The sequence below is a fragment of the Trachemys scripta genome, chromosome 7 (genome assembly GCF_013100865.1).
Source record: "Trachemys scripta elegans isolate TJP31775 chromosome 7, CAS_Tse_1.0, whole genome shotgun sequence".
Taxonomy (NCBI): domain Eukaryota; kingdom Metazoa; phylum Chordata; order Testudines; family Emydidae; genus Trachemys; species Trachemys scripta.
This window is the reverse complement of record NC_048304.1, coordinates 17,727,928-17,749,399: the sequence shown is the minus strand read 5'-3', so window position 1 is coordinate 17,749,399 and position 21,472 is coordinate 17,727,928. Positions and strand designations below refer to the sequence as shown.

The following is a 21,472-nucleotide window of genomic DNA, read 5'->3' as shown; positions in this document are numbered from 1 at the left end:
AACTGAATAATTGTTTCAGATTAATAAATTTACTTAATGACTGTCTGGGTTCCACAAACATATATAGTATTTCTCAAACTAATTCCTTCAGATATTTCAGCAGTCATTTTTGTCCTATAATCGCCACCTCTTATTCCCCAGATGGATTAGAAATACCTGAACCCATGCTTACTTTCAGAGAATGTTCTGTATTGCTAAAGACCATCTGTAACATTCCATGCCTATTATACCAAAATGTTATACCAATAGAATAAAAACCAGCAGGATCTTATTAAGAGGGATAAGGCAAAGATGCCACATTTATTGTAAATATACTGATAAAGCAAAAGATAAAAGTAAACAACGTTGTTTGACTACTTATTTCTTATACATACACACATACATATACATAGAGAGAGTGAGAGAGAGAGAGATTCATTCACACAATCATTCATTCAAGTTCTGTATAGGTGTTATAGTTACCAGCCTAGAAGTTGCTCATGCCAAGTTACTGGCCAGGTATCTTGGTCATGAGGATGGAGCCGAGTCTGTGTCAGATGCACCTGATGCTCCTGGAGGCTGGCAGCAGAACCAGAGACTCAGTCATCAGTCTTTAGAGTCCATTCTTATAGGAATTAGTTCCTATGTTAGTCTATGGGAGCTGTTTCATCCTGCTGTTGCTGACTCAATCAGCAGATGGCACATTCCTGTCCAAAGTGGCACATTCCTGGTGGCTCCACACTGTCCAAAGTTTGTGTTTCTCATCCTTCCAGGTGATGGGGTGGGTCCCAGTTTACCCTCCGGGGGTTTCTGGTCATCCACTTGACACATTCTTCGGCAGATGGATACTCCTTTTCTAGGCTGGCACCTCCCTAACCATCCATGTATATCAAGCATTCATCAGCATACATTCCATCCCTTAACCATATTTTAATTTACTGTCTCCACCACTTTCAGAGTGTGTGCTAATTCATTTGAGACTCCCGGCCCTTTAATCACAGAGGGTGGGGGTCTGTCCTAGGAGCCATTGAATGAAGTGAAAGTCACTTAACAGCTTATAGTGTTTGTTTACATTGTATCAATTACTTCAAGAACAAAGTCAGTTAACTTGTTTGTAAGTTTTACATAGTAGTAAAATATCTTTCACAGGATAGATATAATCAATGGTTTCTACAGACAGTAGCTTACAAGTTTTAACAGAAGACCCAAGAGATTTTTGTACTTGGTGAAACTGTTGGATTTTAAAGTGTGGGGGCCAAATTATGAGGGGGTCACTGTCACTTGGGGGAATCACTTTAGTATCTTCTTTAATATCCCTACATAATAAGGTGGAATTGTGGGTTTTATGGTAAAACAATGAAATTTGCCAGTCTTAGGGCATGACCTAATAAAGATTTTCAGATATGAGGCCATCGCCAACTCATCCCATGTGGCTATGGCAGCAATTTTAATAACATTGTCATAATTGGCAAATAACATTTAACAATTGGACATACAAGGGATATATTCTTGGTTTTGCTTCAGCCTGACCTTAACATTGGTGTAAGAACATATTTTGATTCATTGTGGTCGTGGCACAATTTAGTCATTTCTTTCAGATGCTACTTTTGTTGCATGAAAACTGCTTGGTGATTTGGGTAATATTAACTGTACACAATAGTGAAAGATGTTGGATTACTATTGGATATTGATAGTACTTCAAACATGTCAGAAAGATTCAAGCTTGTTTGAGAGCCAGGGCCATCAACAGAGACATCCCTTTCATCTACTGATTGGAGCAGCGTGTGTTTTATCAGGAAGACAAAAGTGCAGAGTTGATTAATCCAGAAGAATAAAAAAAGAGAGCATATTGGTTCTCTGACTCTAGCAGAAGATTTCAGATGTTTCCATAAATTGAATGCATTTGCCATATCCATTGAAATACATAGATTAAATGATGGTGATGGTATTGAAAAAACTTTGAACAAGAACAGTGGTGTTGGCACAAATCTTGCTACATCATGTTTGACAGGACCAAACTTAAAAGGGCCAAGGGGGAAAAAAAACTGAGAAAGCTATGGATCGCCCTGATGAACTGTAGAGGAAATGCACACATTTAAGTGACCAGCACAAAGAACCTCCAGAAAAAGAAACATGCTTTATTTGTGAAATGCACATACCATCAAAAGACCTCCATGAGGCTTATACCCTTGACATTGCTAATAGAATCTGCAGGTGTGCATGCCAGGTGCAAAACCAGCACTTACTTGCAAAACTGAGTGTGGCGCAAGAGACAGAGTATCATGATCATGCAAGATGTTTGGTGTCTTCCAAAGTCAAGGAGAGGAAAACTGAGCAAAGCAATACAGATGATGTCCCGTGGAATTGCTTTTGCTGAACTGATAGTATACATTGAAGAGACAAGACCGAATGAAGACTTGGCTCCAGTCTTTAAATAGAAACCTCAAAAGGCTCTCTACTGCTAGGCTAGAACAGCTGAGGGTGACACTGGTTGGGCACATTCACAGCACTAAATTTAAAGTCTTGTATCCTTTCACGCATTCCAGATCTCCAAGCACACAGAGAAGGACACAATATGTTCCTTGCCTTCAATCAGGATATTGGACCAGCCTTCCAAAAAGTATGTGAGGAAGACTGTGACGAAGCAGCACTTCACCTGGCCCAAACAGCAAAAATTATATGAAGTCACGTTTCAAATGAAAACAGAGTTTACTGGATCATTTGACCCAGGATGCCAAGCAAAATCTGTGCCTGAGTCAATATTGGTACTGATGCCCAGGATATTGGATAATCCAAACATTAAAACTCAGTCAGAACAAGTTTCCATTTATCCGGCTACCCTTACTTTTGAGTTGCAGTAGAACAACATCCCTCTCCATGAAGGAATAGAAAGTTTGTACCACAACAAAGCTTGAGAAACACTTTTACCAATCTACGTTGGTTTGACGCTTCATGCACAGACATGAAAAAGTAAGCTAATACTGTCTTTAAACTTGGATTGTCCATCTTCTGACAGTGGTGGCCCTCTCTACCAGCATAGCAAACAGGGCATGACAACACTTCAAGGATGAGAATGTAGTCTGTCCTCTATAGCTTCATGGTGGTGTGTTCACTACTGCGGCCATAGACAGCATAGAGAATAATCCTAGCTCAACCACAGCAACAGACTCCTTCCACAGAACTGGGATATCACTTTTTCAGCATCCTAGTACTCAAGATGGGGGAGTCGTTTATGAAATTCTCACCCAAGATTGTGAGACTGCAGCATCAGTGAAGACGACTTCATTGATTTTGAAGAAAACCAATGCTCCTATCCCTGCTGCAAATATTGATATCAAGAATGATTACCAGCTGGTTACGCAAGCCCTGCAAGAAGAATGCTGGTGGCTTGATCAAGTAAGGCAGGCAGCAAGATTGGATACCTTCAACAGAGATCAAGACATTTCCTAGGTAGCTTATCATGCCAGCAGACAGCCAGTGCCAGACTTACCCCGGCCATCACAGTTCTTCTTTCACTCCTTCTAGACGACTCCAAGTCTGTGGCAATGATATGTCACACCATGAGTGTTATAAGGAATTCTGCACATTACCTAAAGTCATGCCAAGTATCAGTGATCACTGTGGATCAGCCCATTTTCACCATATCAAACATAAAGTTTGGGTGTGCAGAGGACAAATTTATCATTATCCTGGGTGGTATACATCTGGAAATGGCAAGTCTAAAGGAGATTGGCTAGAAGATAGTAGATGGACAGAAGCCCTTGTTCAGGCCAAAGTGGCCTCCCCAGGAATGGTTGACTCCTCCTTGAAAGTGTCTCATATTACATATACTAGTCATAATCTCAAAGTAACTACCAGCAATCTACACATCTTGCTCCAAAATGCATATACTTTGTATACCCAAGCTCTCAGGGAAGTTGAGGTTTCCATGGGGTGTGATAAATTGCGTCACAAGCAAAAACTAAAAAAAAAAAAATCCAGTGTTCCACTTCTGGCATCCCATGCTTCATCTGGAACTTCTTATATAGACCTATGTGCTGTCAGTCCACCAGGCAAAACTTTGCTCTCTACATTGAATGCATTGGAAAGATGTCACCCTAGTTCTTTGTGTTAGCTCATACTAATTATGCTTGTTGGATTCCTGTTCACCTCCTAGATATGGTAAGCCTTCACGCATGCATCCAGACACAGCTAGAGTGTTTCTAAACGGGAACTTCACCATTCATAAGATACAACATGTTTTCTCTGCAATCAGACTTAACCATGCTCATGAGCAAAATAAGTCAATAATCAAAGGGGATGGTGGAGCTGTTGGTCTCACACAAAGTGCAGAGGTCCTTTGGCACTGGATGATAGAGTGACCAGAGGTGGTCAGATTGATAGGAGAATTTGAAGCCAGAGAAAGGAACCACCTGAAATGGGTCTAACACCAAGCAACCTGTGCAGATGAAAGGTGTCCTGGCTTCTTTTGCATGACATGTCAAGATATTTGTTGAGGTCAGAAGACGTGTAACCCCTTCTCAGAAGAGTGTGTTGACCTAAACTGGACACCAAAGGCATTAGAAAACCTGCTGTGATTGTCCCTGTTAGGGAGGTTAAAAAGATCGGGCAGCAGCAGTACCCCACATTTGTAACAGAGATTGCAGGACAAAGCAAGTGAAATAATAATAAAGGGAAATAATCTCCCTTTGTTCAGATGACCTCCTGCAAGGGAGATCTCCAAGACCAAATTGCAGCTCTCCCTGAAAAATGGTGGGGACTCTGATATTTCAGTATATTGAAGACGTGAAAGACTTTTTTTTGTTTCTTAATTCATTTTAGGCTGTGTGTTTACATAAGCTGCCTTTTTTCAATCTTTTTGAGAGACAGCAATATCCTGTTATGCATAGATCAATCTGAAATGTTATTAGCAAAGAGAAATGTAACTTACTGTTCATGTTTAGAAACTTATAAATGTACTATGCTATTTTTCTATATAATATTTTAGTAAATACTCCCTGGTGACATGCTACAGAACATGTTAATTCTTAATATTTTCATATAATTTCAAGCCATCACAATTCATTACTTTAATTTTTAGGACACCTGAGATAATATGAATATAAATGCACAGAAATGAAAACCCACTGGAATGTTTTCATATCATAAACAAAATCTATCAGAAAAACATCAGGAAAATGCATTCAGATTTTAAAATGTCTGCCACAGCTATCGTGGCATGAATTGGTGATGGCTCCATACATGAAAATCTTCTAGGTTATGCCCTAAACCTAGCAAATTTCATGCTTTTATCATAAAACCCACAATTCTTTCACAGATCTGATCCGCTATTAATGGAACTCTGAAACAGATGCATACTAGTCTGTACAAATTTAAACTTTCATAGCTTTACTGGCAGATGTAGTTCTTCATTTAAAGCGTAGGAAAAGTGTATATTTTTTTAATTTCACAAATATGAAAATAGTTCCTGATAGTAAGCAGAAATCTATGTGCATGTAATGCAGGGATGGCCAACCTGTGGCCCCGGAGCCACATGCGGCTTTTCAGAAGTTAATATGTGGCTCCTTGTATAGGCACCGACTCCGGGGATGGAGCTACAGGTGCCAACTTTCCAATGTGCCGGGAGGGTGCTCACTGCTCAACCCCTGGCTCTGCCACAGGCCCTGCCCCCACTCCAACCCTTCCCACACCCTCCCCTCAGCCTGCAGTGCCCTTGCTCCTTCTCCCTCCCCCCCGAGCCTCCTGCATGCCACAAAATAGCTGATCGGGAGGTGCGGGGAGGGAGGGGGAGGTACTGATTGCCGGGGCTGCCGGTGGGTGGGAGATGCTGGGAGCGGGGTGGGGGAGCTGATGGGGGGACTGCTGTGGCTCTTTGGCAATGTACATTGGTAAATTCTGGCTCCTTCTCAGGCTCAGGTTGGCCACCCCTGATGGTAAGGGATAAGGTCAGGGCCTAAAAATTCAGATAAGCCTGGAATTTGCAAGACCATGGGGCTTCATAAAGCATTTGTTGTTATGGTGATATTAGAATTTCTTTCGAAAGTAGCTTTATTAAAAAATTAAATCTAGGCACCGAGCTGCCTAGTGCCTGAGACAGGAAGTGCCATCCACCACCCACAGAGCTGTGAAACTGACTTATACACCCAAGGGTTGCCTTGACTTCAATAAAGGTGTGTTAAGTCATGTCAGCTAATACCTATATTATAATTAATGTAGTAGCTGATCAACTTGATTCCTGGAGGAGCCTGGGCTTCAACATGAGCAACTAGAATGTGTTTAAAGTATCCAGAATGGCCAACTTTCAAGATATTTGGTGTATTTTACCAAACCCCCACCCCTACAGTCATATAATTATAGACAATTCTTCTCGTTTTTGTTTTTTAATTAAAGCTAAGTTTCTATCCATGGTTTCAGATAAATGTTTAAAAACATGACCCATAAAGGTTAAAAAACTAGAAGACAAAAAGCTAACCAAACTGATGCGCTTTTTTTAATTCTCATGGTTTCTTGGAGCCTGACTCATGATTTTTAAGCACTCAGAGTTGGCAGCAGTACACTGTGTTGTCTACACTACACTTTTAGGATGTGTTAGTGCATGTGTGTTAGCTAACACTTCCTAATTATGCATCTTTAAATCCTAGTCAAGTCAAACTAGGTGGAGGGATAGCTCAGTGGTTTGAGCATTGACCTGCTAAACCCAGGGTTGTGAGTTCAATCCTTGAGGGGGCCACTTGGGGATCTGGGGCAAAATCAGTACTTGGTCCTGCTAGTGATGGCAGAGGGCTGGACTCAATGACCTTTCAAGGTCCCTTCCAGTTCTAGGAGATGGGATATCTCCATTTAAAAAAAAAAAAAAAAAAAAAAAAACCTACCGTGTTGTCAAATGAACAAACTGAAAACATTAAAGAATTCTTTAATTTCTTTCAGCTGTAATTATCTTCTCTGTTCCTTGTAACTGCAGTAGGTTAAAAATATATATATATTTCACACTGAAACACTATCCCTTTAATGTTAAATGTTCAGAATGTCAGATAAGACTTTGTTTATTCACTCAGCTTCTAGGGGTTCATCTGGGGCTTTCAATTTAATTCATACATTGTATATGGAAATACTTCCCGGAGGCCTGGCACTTCCTCAGTTTGTTGAATAGGGTCTTGGGGCCAGATTTCCATACATATTTAAGAGTTTAAAGATACAGAGAGCTGCCTGGAGAGATTTTCAGACACATCTATAAGCAGATTAGGAACCCATGTCCCATTGAAATCAATGAGTTAATCATATAACCTGGTTATGTGCCCTTAAATTATCTTTGAAAATCTGATCCCTGGAGACTACTGTAACAATATGGTGAACACCTTTTTGCTTTACTAGAAAGTGAACTTGTCACTGGAACTGCACTTTTCATTTCATGGAGAAAATGGCTCTGATTCTGAAAGCTGTAGTACTTTGCTCTGGGATCCACTTGTGTAGGAGTTGCTGTATTGAGACTTCAAGGTTTCAGTGTGCGTTATTCCTTGATAGGGCCCCCTTTTGAGCCAAGGGCCAAGTATTCTCTTTGTTGCTTGTCAGTAAAAATCATCTTCCTGGTGGTGGTCATCTCAGCTAGAAGGATGGGGGAGATGCAAGCTCTCATGGAGGGTCTGCTATACATGTTTTTTTCACAAGGACACAGAGTCACCCTTAGGTCTAACTCCAAATATCAGCCTATGCTGGTATCCAACTTTCATATCAACCAATGCATTCGCAATCCAGATTTCTTTCTGAAACATCATTCGTCCCCAGATGAAGAGAGACTTCATGTGCTAGATGATGTTTGGGCTTTGCTTTATTTTTTTTTATCTGGACCGAACCAAACCAGATGCATGCCCAGTCTTTGTGGCGTTTGCTGAGAGGGTTAGGGGTCAATCGGTATCATCACAGAGACAATCCAGGTGGATCTCAGATTGTGTTACTCTAGCCAATAAAGACCCACCAGTTCAGTTAGGGATCACTCTACCTGTGCTTCTACAGCCTGCTTTGCAGATGTCCCCATTTCTGAAATATACAGAGTGGCAACATGGAGTTCTGTCCACACCTTTATTTTCCGTTATTCCTTGGTGCAAGCCTTCAGGTTGGATATAGACTTCAGGGGGCGCTCCTATGATCACTCTTCAAGTAGACCTTCACTCTCTTGCCTCCTGACTTTCAGAGGACTACTTGTGATCACAAAGAATACAATCTGTGTGGACAATCACTCGAAGAAGGAAATACTGTTACTTACACAACACTAACAGTAGTTCTTCAAGATGTGTTGTCCACACAGATTCCACTCCATCCATGCTCATCAGAATCCTATACCTGGAATTTTTATTGGCAAAGGAACTGAGCATGGGGGGAGGATGCCCTGTCCCTTATATCCCCTATTACAGGAAATGAGAATGTGTGAGGGCACAGAGAATGTATGAATAGCCCCAATGGACACTGCTATTGAAAAGAATCCAACCTTGTATGTGTAGGGCACATGGGCACCAAGAGTGGAATCTGTGTGGACAATACATCTCAAAGAACTGCAGTAAACTGTAGGGTAAGTAACAATTTAAGTAAGTAACAATTTAATGTACTTAGAATAACTATTAAAAGCCTTGGCATGCATATCACAAATGGAAAGCATAGTGCAATGAAAATGGATGCTTAGAATGAACAACTTCTTACAAACTTGCTCAGCATCCTTATGGTTCCCTTACACACAGCAACCGTTTTTTTAAAATTAAAAAAACGTACTTGTGGTTTGTAGAATGCTTTATACAAAGTGCTAATAATAAAACACCTCAGATGAATAGTTGTTAAATTAATAAGTCTTACATATATTTCTATATCTTTGTCAAAACTTTGTTTTGAATAATGTAACAAGATATTTTTTAAATGATAAAGCCATGCAGATCCATTCCAAAGGGTCTTTTGGAGATAAGTCAATCAATGATAGGCTTATTAGAGTTGAAGATATCACTAGTTTTATATTTAAATAATATAATGGAGTTGTTATAATAAAGTACCATTATCAAATCAATGCCTGCTTGACAAAAAAAGATCTGTTATCTAGGTTTAAATCTGTTTTTACTTGGTGACCTTGAATATGATTTACCTTTTTTTAAATGATAAATTTTAGTATTCATGAAAGTGGGGGACAGGTATATGTCAACATTTTACCTTGTAAACTTTTTTTAAATCAGTGCACTCCATTACTGATTTATGCTGTGATCATACAAATACTTCTGCATGTGTGTAACTTTACATACTGTGAATATCTTTATTGATTTTTAATGTGACTACTCACAGTGCATAAAGTTAATATATGCTTAAGTCTGTGCAGGAGCGGGACTTTACATAACTCCTAAGTTTGGCCTTGCTTCAGGAAAGCACTGAAGGATGTGCTTAGCTCCCATTGACTTCAAATGCACATGTGTGCGTCAGTACTGTCCTGAATAGGGATACTGTTCTGAATTGGGGCCTGTAATCTCACAAAAACTGTCATTTGTGTGCTGGTCTCTAATGAGTGTAAATGTGCCCTGAGCCCTTCCAAACTTGGTGAAATTGTTCCTATATCTAAACTCTTTGAATCTATGGTGATAGAGGGTTAGAGGCTAATGCATTAACCTACTGTGCCATCTACAGTAGACCCTCGGATAAGAATTTAGCATAAATTAATAAGTTAATTGAATTTTGCAGACATGTTGTACCTTGTCAAACTCAGATTGACATTCAGTATTAAAATAATTTGATTTTAAGAGATTAGATGCCGAAACTTTGTCTCCAAATGCCATTTGATAATAGTGAAATGTTACAAGAGCTCAGTGTGTGTTTCTCCTACTTTTTTTGTTCAAAGTGAATATAAATAGATTTCTTCGCAAGCACAGTTTAAAGAATCTGCTGTTTCCATCTCTATCCATTTTAATAGTAAAGAATTTGTAAAGCTAATAGCACTTTTAATATAGGAACAAAATAGAAAAATACTTTTTATAAAGAGCCATCACACAATTAGATTTTTGGGTTTCTGCAACATGTACTTTCACTTTAAAGACGGCATGAACACCACTGTGTACCGTGTAATAGATCTGGTAAACAGTTTATATTGAGTTTTCTATTTCTGATATGTTGAAAAGCTCATTAATCTAGTGTTTCACATTTTGTGGCATGCATACTATAAATGTTCTGTCCTAATGAATTCTATACTACTAGCAAATTATCCAATTTCTGCTCTGGAAATGAAGCAGTGTGATGATTTGGGGGATCTGTCTATACAATTTATAAATTCTGGTTGATACTATAAAATTGTTACTGAGAAGATGGTTCTATCATTGAATGTCTCCATGGGCTGGCGGGGGGCTGTATCTTGTCTCTGCCAGACCAGTGACCATGTTCATTAGAATTTAATGATTGGACAATATGTATGCTGAAGAGGTTGCCTGAGTGGAGAAACTATTTTTTTCCCAACTTCCCTCAACAAGGGCTGGGGGCTTGGTGAGTGGAAAGTTACCAGCAGCAGAATAAAGGCATCAAGGTAGTGATGCTAGCCTTTAAAATGGACTCACAGGGGAAATTTAGAGAGAGATGGGAGACTTTTGGCAGGAGAGAGGAAAGGCATCTTCCAGCCAAGGTCAATGACAGCTGAGGGAGAAGGTTTCATGTTTCAGAACACAAGCCATGTACTGCAGAATAATGACCTTGGATGGCTCCAGGTGACTTTGACCCCAACCCAAAGAACACTCCGGAGTGATGAGGAAACTGAAACCGGGAAATACATGTAAAGTTTATTATTTTTGTATTGATCTGTGTATTTCTTAAAGAGCAACGTTGATAGAATTCTGTGCAGTGTCTGTGCATTTCATATGTTACAGCTACCATGTGCCCCCTTCGAGAGAGAAACCAGAAGGCTGACACTTGGTGCTCGAGTTCTGGGAGAGGGTGTGTTTAAGCTATGTGGGAAGTCTGGCTGAGTCAGCACTAGTTAAGGGGCGCTGGACAGAGGGCCTTGTTTATGGAGCTCGTAGGAGGCGGTGCTAGATAGAACTGCATCCTGGGAGTGTGTCCAGAGCCCCTAAGACAGCGGCAGTGCCCAGTTCAGAGCCTCAAAACATGAAGGATCCAATGGCTGGATTCCCTCAGTGGTCTGAGTGGTCAGGAGGGGGATGTGCCATAGGAGTTGTGACAGGCAGGACATTTGGATTAGTGACCTTTTATTTTCAGTGTATTTGCATTGTTTACAAATCAGTGAGATATTTGTCACCTTGATCTGGGTATTTGGTATTGTGGGATCACAAAATCTCAAATACTGGTTTCAAATTTTAGTTTCCTGACTGACTTAAAACATTGCTCCTGAATGCTTGGTTCTTAAGTAATTTGATTTTTGAAAGGTTTCACGAATGTAATGAGTGTTTAATGATTATGAATTGAGATGTTTTGCAGTGACTGAACTTAAGTGTTCAGCATGTGAGTGGTGGTGCAAATTCCAAGGCAGCTATGCGTATACATCTCAGTACCTGACTTGTAACATTCTCAACAGTTCTAGTACAGCATCTTTCCATGGGATTGTGTTTTTTTTTGATATGAACAAATATCCACTAGGGATTAGATCGATGCTACTGTCTTTGTGTGATTGTAATCTAATTACAAGCCTGTTTCTAAATAAGCTTCTATGACACCAGAGCCCTACATTTTGGTCCTGATCCTGCAAACCCTAACTCAAGTGAACAGCTCCACTGAAGGCAAAGACCATGTGAGTGAAGGTTTGCTGAGTGGGCCCTTGGGTTGTTTTTAATCGCTATTGGCTGAAAAAAAAGTTTGTGCAACACACATCTGTTCTGGTTCAGTAATAATTATAAAGTTTAAGTGTTACTTTCTGAATAAGTAACATGCCTGTGCATGTTAAGCGTGGGCTTGGCTTACTTCTGTGAAACCTGATTATATGTGTAAAGTTAAGCATATCCTTAAGAACTTCCTACATTGAGGCCTCATGCTGTTGCTTTCTTTTTATATACAGAAGTACTTTAGTTTGGTCTTTGAGTGTTTACATCAGCGTTTCCATTACTATGCTAATTGATTGCCTTTCATCTGTAATGATCACCATGTAGTTTGCAGAATAAAGTTTCATTTTAAAAGTACAATACAGTTAAAACTTTAAAAGGTAAACCTCCTTAACTATGTGGTGAATGAAGAAAAGTAAGTAAATGAACAGCACAATTAGGCTTAGCTTTTTAGGTCTTTAAATTTTAATAATCTAACTTTTCACTATTTTTGCTGTTTACTTTAACATTTCTTTGAACAAAGAAAATAATCTTAGTGGGTTTAATTTTTGTTTCTAGGGAATTTCACTGGTTCTCATGCATAAATTAAATTCTGTTATATTTGGGTTGAAAATATTGTAAGGGATGTTTGCTTCTAAAATGAAATTACAGTTTCAATAACAGAGGCTTGTATGAGGCTCTGGTTTTGTAAAATCTTTTTTAAATAATATTTTTCTTTTATAAACTCTACATTTTGAACAAAACTTGATCTGATAGTAAACGTTTATATTGTAGCTTAATATGTTACAAATATTTTGTTAAAATACTCTATTAGGGTATTTCTGCAAAGTAAATATAAATTAATTGTATACTGCTTCTGACAACAAGCAAATTTTAAGGGTGGTTTTTTTATAAACAAAGTTTGTTTTTAAGTAGTATAGCACTAGATGAAAGAAATTACTTTTTGGATGACTTTAGAAAAATCAGTTTTAAATTGGCTTAAACATACGGGGATAGAGGCAGCGTTATATGAAATGTTCATTCATATAGAAATAAAATTGGTATTGCTAAAACTTCTTGAAACCCAAGTACGCACAAATCGTTTTCCAATGAATTTTTCTGAAGAGAGAAAAAACACTAGAGAGGGAGCAGGGTTTTACTTTATGCACTAAGCTGAAGGGATATTTGGTGGGGAATAATTTATAATGTCCTTCAGGTTTAAATAGATAATTAAGGTCACGTTTTTATTAAACAAAATGAAAGGAAGCTGGCATGAGAGCAGAGAGTTGTATGTTTTGAATTTATGTAATGCTTGGGTAGCCAGTCTCTTCACATTTGTGGAATGCAAATTCGCTACAGATTGATGCACTTGGCCTATAAATGTCCTAGGGACTGTTTCTGCTTCTTGCTGACATACTGTGCTCCCTTAAACCAAGGACTCTGCTTGCTACCCAATCTAATGCTTATCCCATATCCCTAAAAACAGCTATATTTGCACTTCTCATGGTGTATCCTCTTCCTCCTAACTGTTTATACATTTCAGCAAATAGATGACTTCATGCTTGGCTGCTACATCATGGAATGGCTACTGTTACAATGTTGAGGGCCATATGTTGGAACACTGAGTTCTTTTTTGGGACACAGTATATAAAGCATCCTAGAGAGCGAAAAATAACAAAGTTAGACTCATCTTAGAAAATGGAAACTAATAATCTGAAATGCATACACAGTATTAAGTGGGAGGAAGCTGGGAATGAGTAAAATTGAAAGAGACTTGGGTATGATAGTGAAGAGCATATTAGACAAGAGTATGTATACTGAAAAATAAAATTATTTTGGCCAACTGTGCTGCCATACTCCTTGGCAGAGGCATTGTGTAATGGATTAGGGAGGCAATAATCAGTGTCTAATCAGTTCTGGTATGATCTGGAATATTGAATTGATTTCTGGAGTCCTCATTACTAGAGAGATGTTAAGAAATCAGAGGGATATCAGAAGGGAGCAACAAAAATTATCAAGGGACTAGAGGAAGTATTAATGAAGTTAATTTGCCACAATAATTGCCTGGCTAAGCAGTGACTAAATGAAGACCGAATAATGGTCTACAAAAACTTTAAAGGTATAAATTTTATGGATGGAGAGAGATTATTTTGGGTTGTGCAAGAGCAGGGTTTTGATAGAAATAGTGAAGTAAATATCAGAAAATACGTCACACCAGCGTGATCCATCTGCTTGAGCTGAGGAAATGACACTTCAATCTAGACCCAGCAAAGTACTAATAAATGTACTTCAGGAAACAATCCTGCATTGGAAGGACAATTGTTCCCAAACTTTTCTATGATGCAGATCACCTCCTAATAGAAAGCGTTTCATGGAAAATCTCCTCTGCCCGTCATGACTCCATAAAACACCACCTCTCGTTTACAGTCAAATAACATCCTGTGGCAACTATGGCAATTGTTTTTAGGAAAAGTAACATCAAGAAAGTATTTAATGTATGTAATATAATTAGTATCTGGAAAAAAGGATGTGAAACCAGCACTATGTGACCACCAGCAAGTGCTCTGAATACCATCCAGGGTCCATATAATTAGAGGTTGACTAATGCTCTAAAGCATGAAGGTTTATATCCCTTTCCTTTGCATGCATGTCACGTGCACTGAATGTTTCTTTGACTGAAACTGGTTAATTTGCAAGAATCTGGTAAATAGATACCAAAAGAAACCACTCTGGCATATTTTGTGTTCTGAATAAGTTGAAAATAGCTCTGATGCTGATGTTTCAAAAATGACATTTTGGAATTTGGCAAACTTGTAAAAGAGCTGCAGCAACCTAGATCTGTTATGAATACTTTCATAAGTTGGCTTATGTGTTTCAGTTCAACGTGGAACTGCCTTTAGCAATGTGTTACAGTAATGAGATATTTCACGCTATACAGCCACATCACTTGCATTGAATTTAAATGATGCAGGACTGTGAGCTGTAGCAGAGAAGGGGATGGGTGTGTGTGTGTGTGTGTATATATAGATATATATTTATTTAATATTTTATTTTATTAATTTTTAAAGGTATCGATTTTTTTTTTCTGGATTAAAGCTGTTGTCTTCCACTAACGTGCTGGGGATCAAAAGCAGCCAGAATTGGGTTTTGGGCAAGACTGGAAGAGGGAAATGGTCGCCACTGTTTCGATTCCCTCACTTCCCCCATGCATGCAGAAATCAATTTCTCAAAGTTCTTAGGTTTGCAGCTTCATTAGCCAGGAAGGGCTCGGATGAGGTCAGGTACATTCTGTTGTTTGCTTCATTCTGTGGGTAACTGAGTAGGATTTAATCAAGCTGTGATGCTTTTTTGAGATGCACAGGACTCTGAGTCACCTTATTACCCCACTGCCTACAGCAAGAGGAAGCTTTGCTTGTGCTTATCTGGCTGTCAACTGCCACCACTAGCCTATTAACCATGCAAACACTCTCCTCTGGGCAATGCTAACCCTTACTGTACCTTGCAGGTTAACAATATGTGCACCCCAATCTCTGAGTTCCCTTGAAGCATTCCCCTGCAGTGTCCAGCCTTTAGCCATTGGACATTCTCAGTAACTGTCCCCAAAGGAACAGTGTGCACGCCAGCTTGTTTAGGTCAGCTGAGGATCAGGTCCAGTTACATAACAGGGATCCATTTGCCTGTAGGCATTCAGGGGTTCTTAGGGTCACACAAACCAGCAAAGGAGCATTGTAAATCCTGAGCATTCTAGTGTTCACCCTGATGTTCAGGGACATGGTCAGTGACTTTGCAGGAGTTTCATGCAGGTGCTGGGGCCATTCCGCTCTCATTTCAATGCAGGACTGGGCTCTGAAATATGAGTTGTTCCAGTCAAACTCCAGTTGTTGGAGGCGGTAATTTTGGCACTTCAGAGTTTTCCATTTTTACCCTCAGTTGCAATTCCCAGTTTAGCCAGATTATTTTTCCTGGACACATTTTGGCAAATGGTAAAAACAGACTGTATTTTTGTGGAGAATTCTGGTATTGTAATAGCTATGGACTGGTGAACATTATATCACTCATGTCATCACTACATGGGATTCCAAGCTGTTAGTCTGAGGGCTTGCCTACATTACCAGCTGGATCAACGGGCAGCGATCGATCCAGCGGGGGTCGATTTATCGTGTCTAGCCTAAATGCGATAAATCAACCGCTGAGCACTCTCCCGTCAACTCTGGTACTCCACCAGGGCGAGAGGCGCAGGCAGAGTCGACGGGGGAGCATCAGCTGTCGACTTACCACAGTGAAGACACTGCGGTAAGTAGATCTAAGTACGTTGACTTCAGCTACGTTATTTATGTAGCTGAAGTTGTGTAACTTAGATCGCTTCCCCCCTCCAGTGTAGACCAGGCCTGAGAGAGGCAATTTAGCTGCCTAATTTAAACACACCCAAATTCTACTCAATTTTAATTAACTCTGTGAATAAGGAAAAAACCCCTATTTCTTTGAGTTGGTGATGGAAAATTCATTGGTCGTAAGTGTGAAGATCGTCTGGCAACAGGGGCGGCTCCAGGCACCAGCGCACCAAGCGCGTGCCTGGTGTGGCAAGCTGTGGTGGATGGCCTGCCGGTCTCTGTGGGGGCGGCAATCAGGGAGCCTTTGGCGGCATGCCTGCGGGAGGTCCGCCGGTCCCGCGGCTTCAGCGGCAATTTGGCGGACCTCCCGCAAGCATGTTGCCAAATCCGCATTACCAGCGGACCTCCCGCAGGCGCGCCGCCAAAAGCCGCCTGACTGCCGTGCTTGGGGCGGCAAAATACATAGAGCCGCCCCTGTCTGGCAAATGGGGTCTGTCTCAAGAAAACTCCCCAAAAGTTCTTTTTTTAATAGGGAGCTATGGCAAATATCATTTGTAACTTCTCTCAAGCTCTTTATTGCCGGGAAGAGTTCCATTTTAAGTAGACCTCTTTCAATAACTTACCTATACTGCTTTGTCAACATTAGCCGTGATACCGGAGGGTTATCTTTCAAAATAAAAATAAAGAGAATTTTACTCTTTCTTCAGAAACACTGAAGGGAGCAACTGTATTATTCTTCCAATATTTTGTAACACCAAGAAAGTGCCTGATGGTTGTGTTTTCAATAAGCAATAAACATTTAATTTCAGCTGCAGCAGAGCCTCGTGAGGCAAGAATGTCAGCTAATTAACCTGGAAAACACAGTCCAGTTTATGGTTTCAAATAACTTTTCTGAAACATATCTCCATAGCTGACATCCTGCTTCAGTGGAATTTTCCTTTGTAAACTATACATAAATATCTTGTTCCATCGTTAACAAAATTGCTTTATACTGCAGATTAAAGATGAACATCGTGCTTCAGTCTCAGTTCTATAATCTTTTTCTTTATTTGTGAGCCATAGGAAATTTTTACTGATACTAACAGGCTGGAGATCTTTTTTGGCGGGTGGAGGGGGGAGGTTAACTGGTAGTTAAAATAAGGGAATTTAACATTTACTGTGGCTAGAGCCCCAAAATGATGCAGCTAACATCAAAACATGGCATATGAGAAGTTATTTATTGTAAAATCAAATCCATGTGTTTTTGTAAAAAAAAAAAAAAAAAAAAAAAAAATTAATAAAAGGCAGAATATAAAATATTCCCCTTGCTGTGCACCCGTTCTTTTATCAAGACTCTTTTGGGGGGGAGAAAGAGAGGTAGTCAGGTGGTGGTGACTAGACAGTTTCTCCCTCAAAAGCTTGGGGGACACTTTCTCATGACAGCAGCCACTCACTGTCTCTACACTCTTTGTAGCCTTCTCCCTCTAGCATACCCAGGGCAGCAGCCAAATTTTTGTTGTTTTAACTGAACTACAGCCAGTGAGAAAATGAACCAGGAATGGGATTAGAGCAAGGAAATGGACATCAACAGGAAGCAACAAGATTTAGCATAGGTGTTCCAACTCCATGGCACTGCCTGAATACACATTGATGGGTGTGGATGTATGGGAGGAACTGCGTAGATTGGCCTTTCCTTACCAATTTAAACACACATGCACACACGGTCATTTTATTAGATAGGAATTTTACAGTATTAGAGCAAGAATAATGTAGCCTTTTTTCACAAGGAAAATTAGTTGTTTAGGAAGCTAGACGGCAAAGTTGCAGAGACTATCTTGCTGAGACATCAGTAATTTGGGGTGCGTCATTTAAATGGCAGGCAGATTGGGTGTTTACGCCTCATTTACTGACATACTGTCTCCACAGGAGTTTAGGACATCTTGTCAATGTATTTAAAAAAAAAAAATTGGGGATTGCTTGTGAAAAAATGTGCAAGTATGTCTAACATAAATGGCATAAACTTGGATCTTGATACCCTCATACTTTGGGGGGAGGGATAGCTCAGTGGTTTGAGCATTGGTCTGCTAAACCCAAGGTTGTGAGTTCAGTCCTTGAGGGGGCCACTTCGGGATCTGGGGCAAAATCAGTACTTGGTCCTGCTAGTGAAGGCAGGGAGCTGGACTCAATGACCTTTCAAGATCCATTCTAGGAGGTAGGATAGCTCCATTAATTTTTTTTTTTTAAGAAAATAGATATTATGCTTAAAATTTTCCCAATTAACACTGGTCAAGATAATTTGATATGGTACTGATAAAACGTACATAGAAAACAGTAAACTGGCCACATTACTAAATTGAAGATTTCTTTTGCCTGTCAAACAAACCTCCAAAGCTTAAGTTTATTTTTTTTCCAGCAAAGTAGAACTCAAGTAAGGATAACAGCATTTAGGGCTTGTCTACCCAAGAAAAAAGTCTGCAGGTGCTGGTGTACACCAGCTACTCCCCACTAACTCCCTGTGTGGACACTCTTACTACACACAGGTCCTTTGTGCACATTAGCTTAATGCACTTTGGAAATGTGTTAGGCTAAACCACTCCAGGGACCCCTAAAGTGCAATAAGAGTGTTTACATGAGGAGTTGTGCGAAGTAGCTAGTGTGCTTTTAATTCACACTTTAGCTTACTACACACTAATTTCCCCATGTAAACAAGGTATTTCAGAGATATGAGCCTTAGAAATACCCAAAATAGAACTGATAGATCTTTGTAGCATTCCTATGAAGTAAGTACTATTCCCATTTTACTGATAGGAAAACTGAGGTAAAAAAGCAAAGTGATTCACAAATTTAAGGGCTGGATTCTGCAAGGTACTGAGCACTCTGGCCCCAGTGCAATAAGGCATTTAACTAAGAGCCTAACTTTAAGCATTTATATGTCACCATTGGGCCAGATCCTCAGCTGCTGAAAATTGACTATGCCCATTTACGCTAGTTTAGGAACTGTCCCACTGACTTCAATGGGGTTCTTTTATACTTTAGTAGCTTTTTTGAGTCGGCGCCTTAGTGAGCTATGTGATTGCTATTTTTTATGAAAATAGTAATTTTCTTTTTCTTTTGCAAGTGTTGGGCCCTCATAGGGAATGCTATAATAAAGTCACAGTCACATTCTCCCAGGCTTCAGACTCATGGATTGGGGTTTACTATATTTGGTGGCCGTGATTCCAAAGTTTTGATGTCTATTTTTATGAAAGTTATGAGAAGTAAAGAAAGAACCAGGTGCTACTAATTAGAGAACAGTTTTAGAGACCCAGGAAAGTATTATTTCAAGGACTAATCGGGCTGCAGTTCAGTCTTTTTATTAATTCTGTATGATCCAGGCTGTCACTCTTATGCTGAGTGTCTGTGTACCCAAGAGAACTGATACTTTGCATGAAACATATTGGCATCCTGGAGAGTTGCTTACTGAACTGAAGTCTTAAGCTTTCAATTCATTGAAATGTTTTTGAAGAGCAACCACTCCACATTTTAATAGTTTATGGTGTCCTTTTTACTCCATGACAATAAATGTTCAGAATCTCTGGCTGGTTGGGATTTGCCCCCTTAGGTACAGAAGAGAGATTCTGTACTGACAACTGTTCTTTTGGGTTAATGCTATTTGTAGAGAGGACCCTGATACCAAGAACTTTGTTTTCCACCTTATTTTCACGAACCGGTGGCTATGAAGCAGACAAAATAAGTTAAAGCAGTATTGTGTTTTATTCTCCCGAAGAATATAGAGGAAGGGTGTGCGCCGGGTGCTTATAATTCTTAGTAGAAATATTCAGTTTTTAATTACATTCAGAACCAATTACAAAATGCATTTTCTTTTCTATTTTCTTTCACAGCAGCTTTCCAGACGTGAAAGTTAGCAAACGAAAATCACGTCGCCCCAAAACACCAGAAAGTGGTCAAGTACTTCCCAGGAGTAAGCGGCGGAAGAACTAGCAATATGGTCACCTTACTTCTAAGCCTATGCAGTCAACTGGATGCTGTACGACGTTTCCATACAGACTCCTTATTTTTTCCCAGCATATTTGGAGCACTTAAGAATTTAAAGCACTGAAATTATGTGTATTCATATCATTTTAACTGCCTTGAAATAACAGATTTACTTTATGCTTTGCATCAAATGTGTTTGCTTACAATACCACAGGCCATTTCACTTTAAGAATGGACATACAGTATCAGTATCTTTCTATAAACATTTAACTCTTCTGCCCATATTTTTAGCATGACAGATATAGTGTATTGTGGGGGAAATGGCTTTTATCATTTAGGACCAAATTTTGACACCTTTTCTCACCTTGAAGAGTAGTTTGCTCCACAAGTAGCCCTCTTGAGATCAGTGTGACTAGTTGTGGAGCAAGGTGTTGCTTAATGGACAAGACTGGCACCTTATAAAGGACAACGCGGTGTTGCACTGGTTCAGGAGTAGAGCACCGACTAAATGGTGATTGTCTCAGTTGAATCCTTACTTCCCCCTTGCTGGAAGTGGGGAAGTAGGCTTTGCTGGTTCATTTCCTTGCACTGCTTACCTCCACTCTGCTGGCTCAATTGGTTGACTGGTGCACTGTGGGAGGCAGAGACAGGGAGTCAATCTTCTATCTACTGGTATAGGAGAGAGCATGTAGCTGTCTGATGCTGACTCCTCTGTACTGGATGGTAGGGGATGCATAGGCCAGCTCACAGCTGGGACCAGTGTGAATAAGGATTTCAGAATCTGTCCCTTAACCACTGCATAAATAGATAAACAGAGGCCTGCATTTAAAATGTCTACATTTCCTAGGAATTACTGTAAAATGTTCAACATGCCACCAGGAGACAAACCATACTGAAGAATAATCTAAATCTAGTGACCTTTTGTATTGTCAGCATTTTATCTTAAATGTATGTGGCAGTTGGGCTCTGTTTGCATGGGTATTAACCAAAATCCTTGCCTTTTTGAAATCCGAAGGCGGATGATACTGCAGGGGGATTAGTATATTTGGTCGCTTTGGAGTAATTTGATTTTGCAGGTGGTATAAATCTTTCATATTTCAGTCCCAAAGCAATATGCTGTGTGAGAATGTATATTTGTAAGGTTATTCTTATTCCTTAGTAATCTTTCATTATTGCAATTTAACCATTACGTTGAAATTGGAGATTCTATGGTTCTCAGACTTCAATTATTCTAGCTGTGAAATAAATATTAAAATGTATATATGCATATTTTAATAAAGTTAGGAGTTTTCCTAGTTGAAAGCAATATCAGAAAATTAAAGGAGCTCTTTCCTTTAAATAGTACGAATGCAGAGGAAACACATCCTCCATTAATTTAAAAATTATCAAATTTCGTCTTAGGAAGCAAAGTCTGCACTGGTCATGACTTGTCTTTGTGTTTTGTGTGAC

The 21,472-nt window shown here is 39.6% G+C and overlaps 1 protein-coding gene across 5 annotated transcripts in view; it reads left to right on the top strand.

The window, feature by feature from the left end:
* RAD18 (RAD18 E3 ubiquitin protein ligase) overlaps window positions 1–20,667 on the top strand; it is a 115,883-nt gene extending 95,216 nt beyond the window's left edge. For 4 of the 5 annotated variants that reach the window (XM_034776480.1, XM_034776482.1, XM_034776483.1 and 1 more), the window contains one exon: window positions 19,930–20,667. In XM_034776480.1, coding sequence (XP_034632371.1) covers window positions 19,930–20,029 — 100 coding nt within the window. In that variant the 3' untranslated portion in view covers window positions 20,030–20,667. The remainder of the gene's footprint in view (window positions 1–19,929) is intronic. The other variant, XM_034776481.1, reaches the window with a different exon arrangement.
* Window positions 20,668–21,472: the final 805 nt, after the last annotated feature.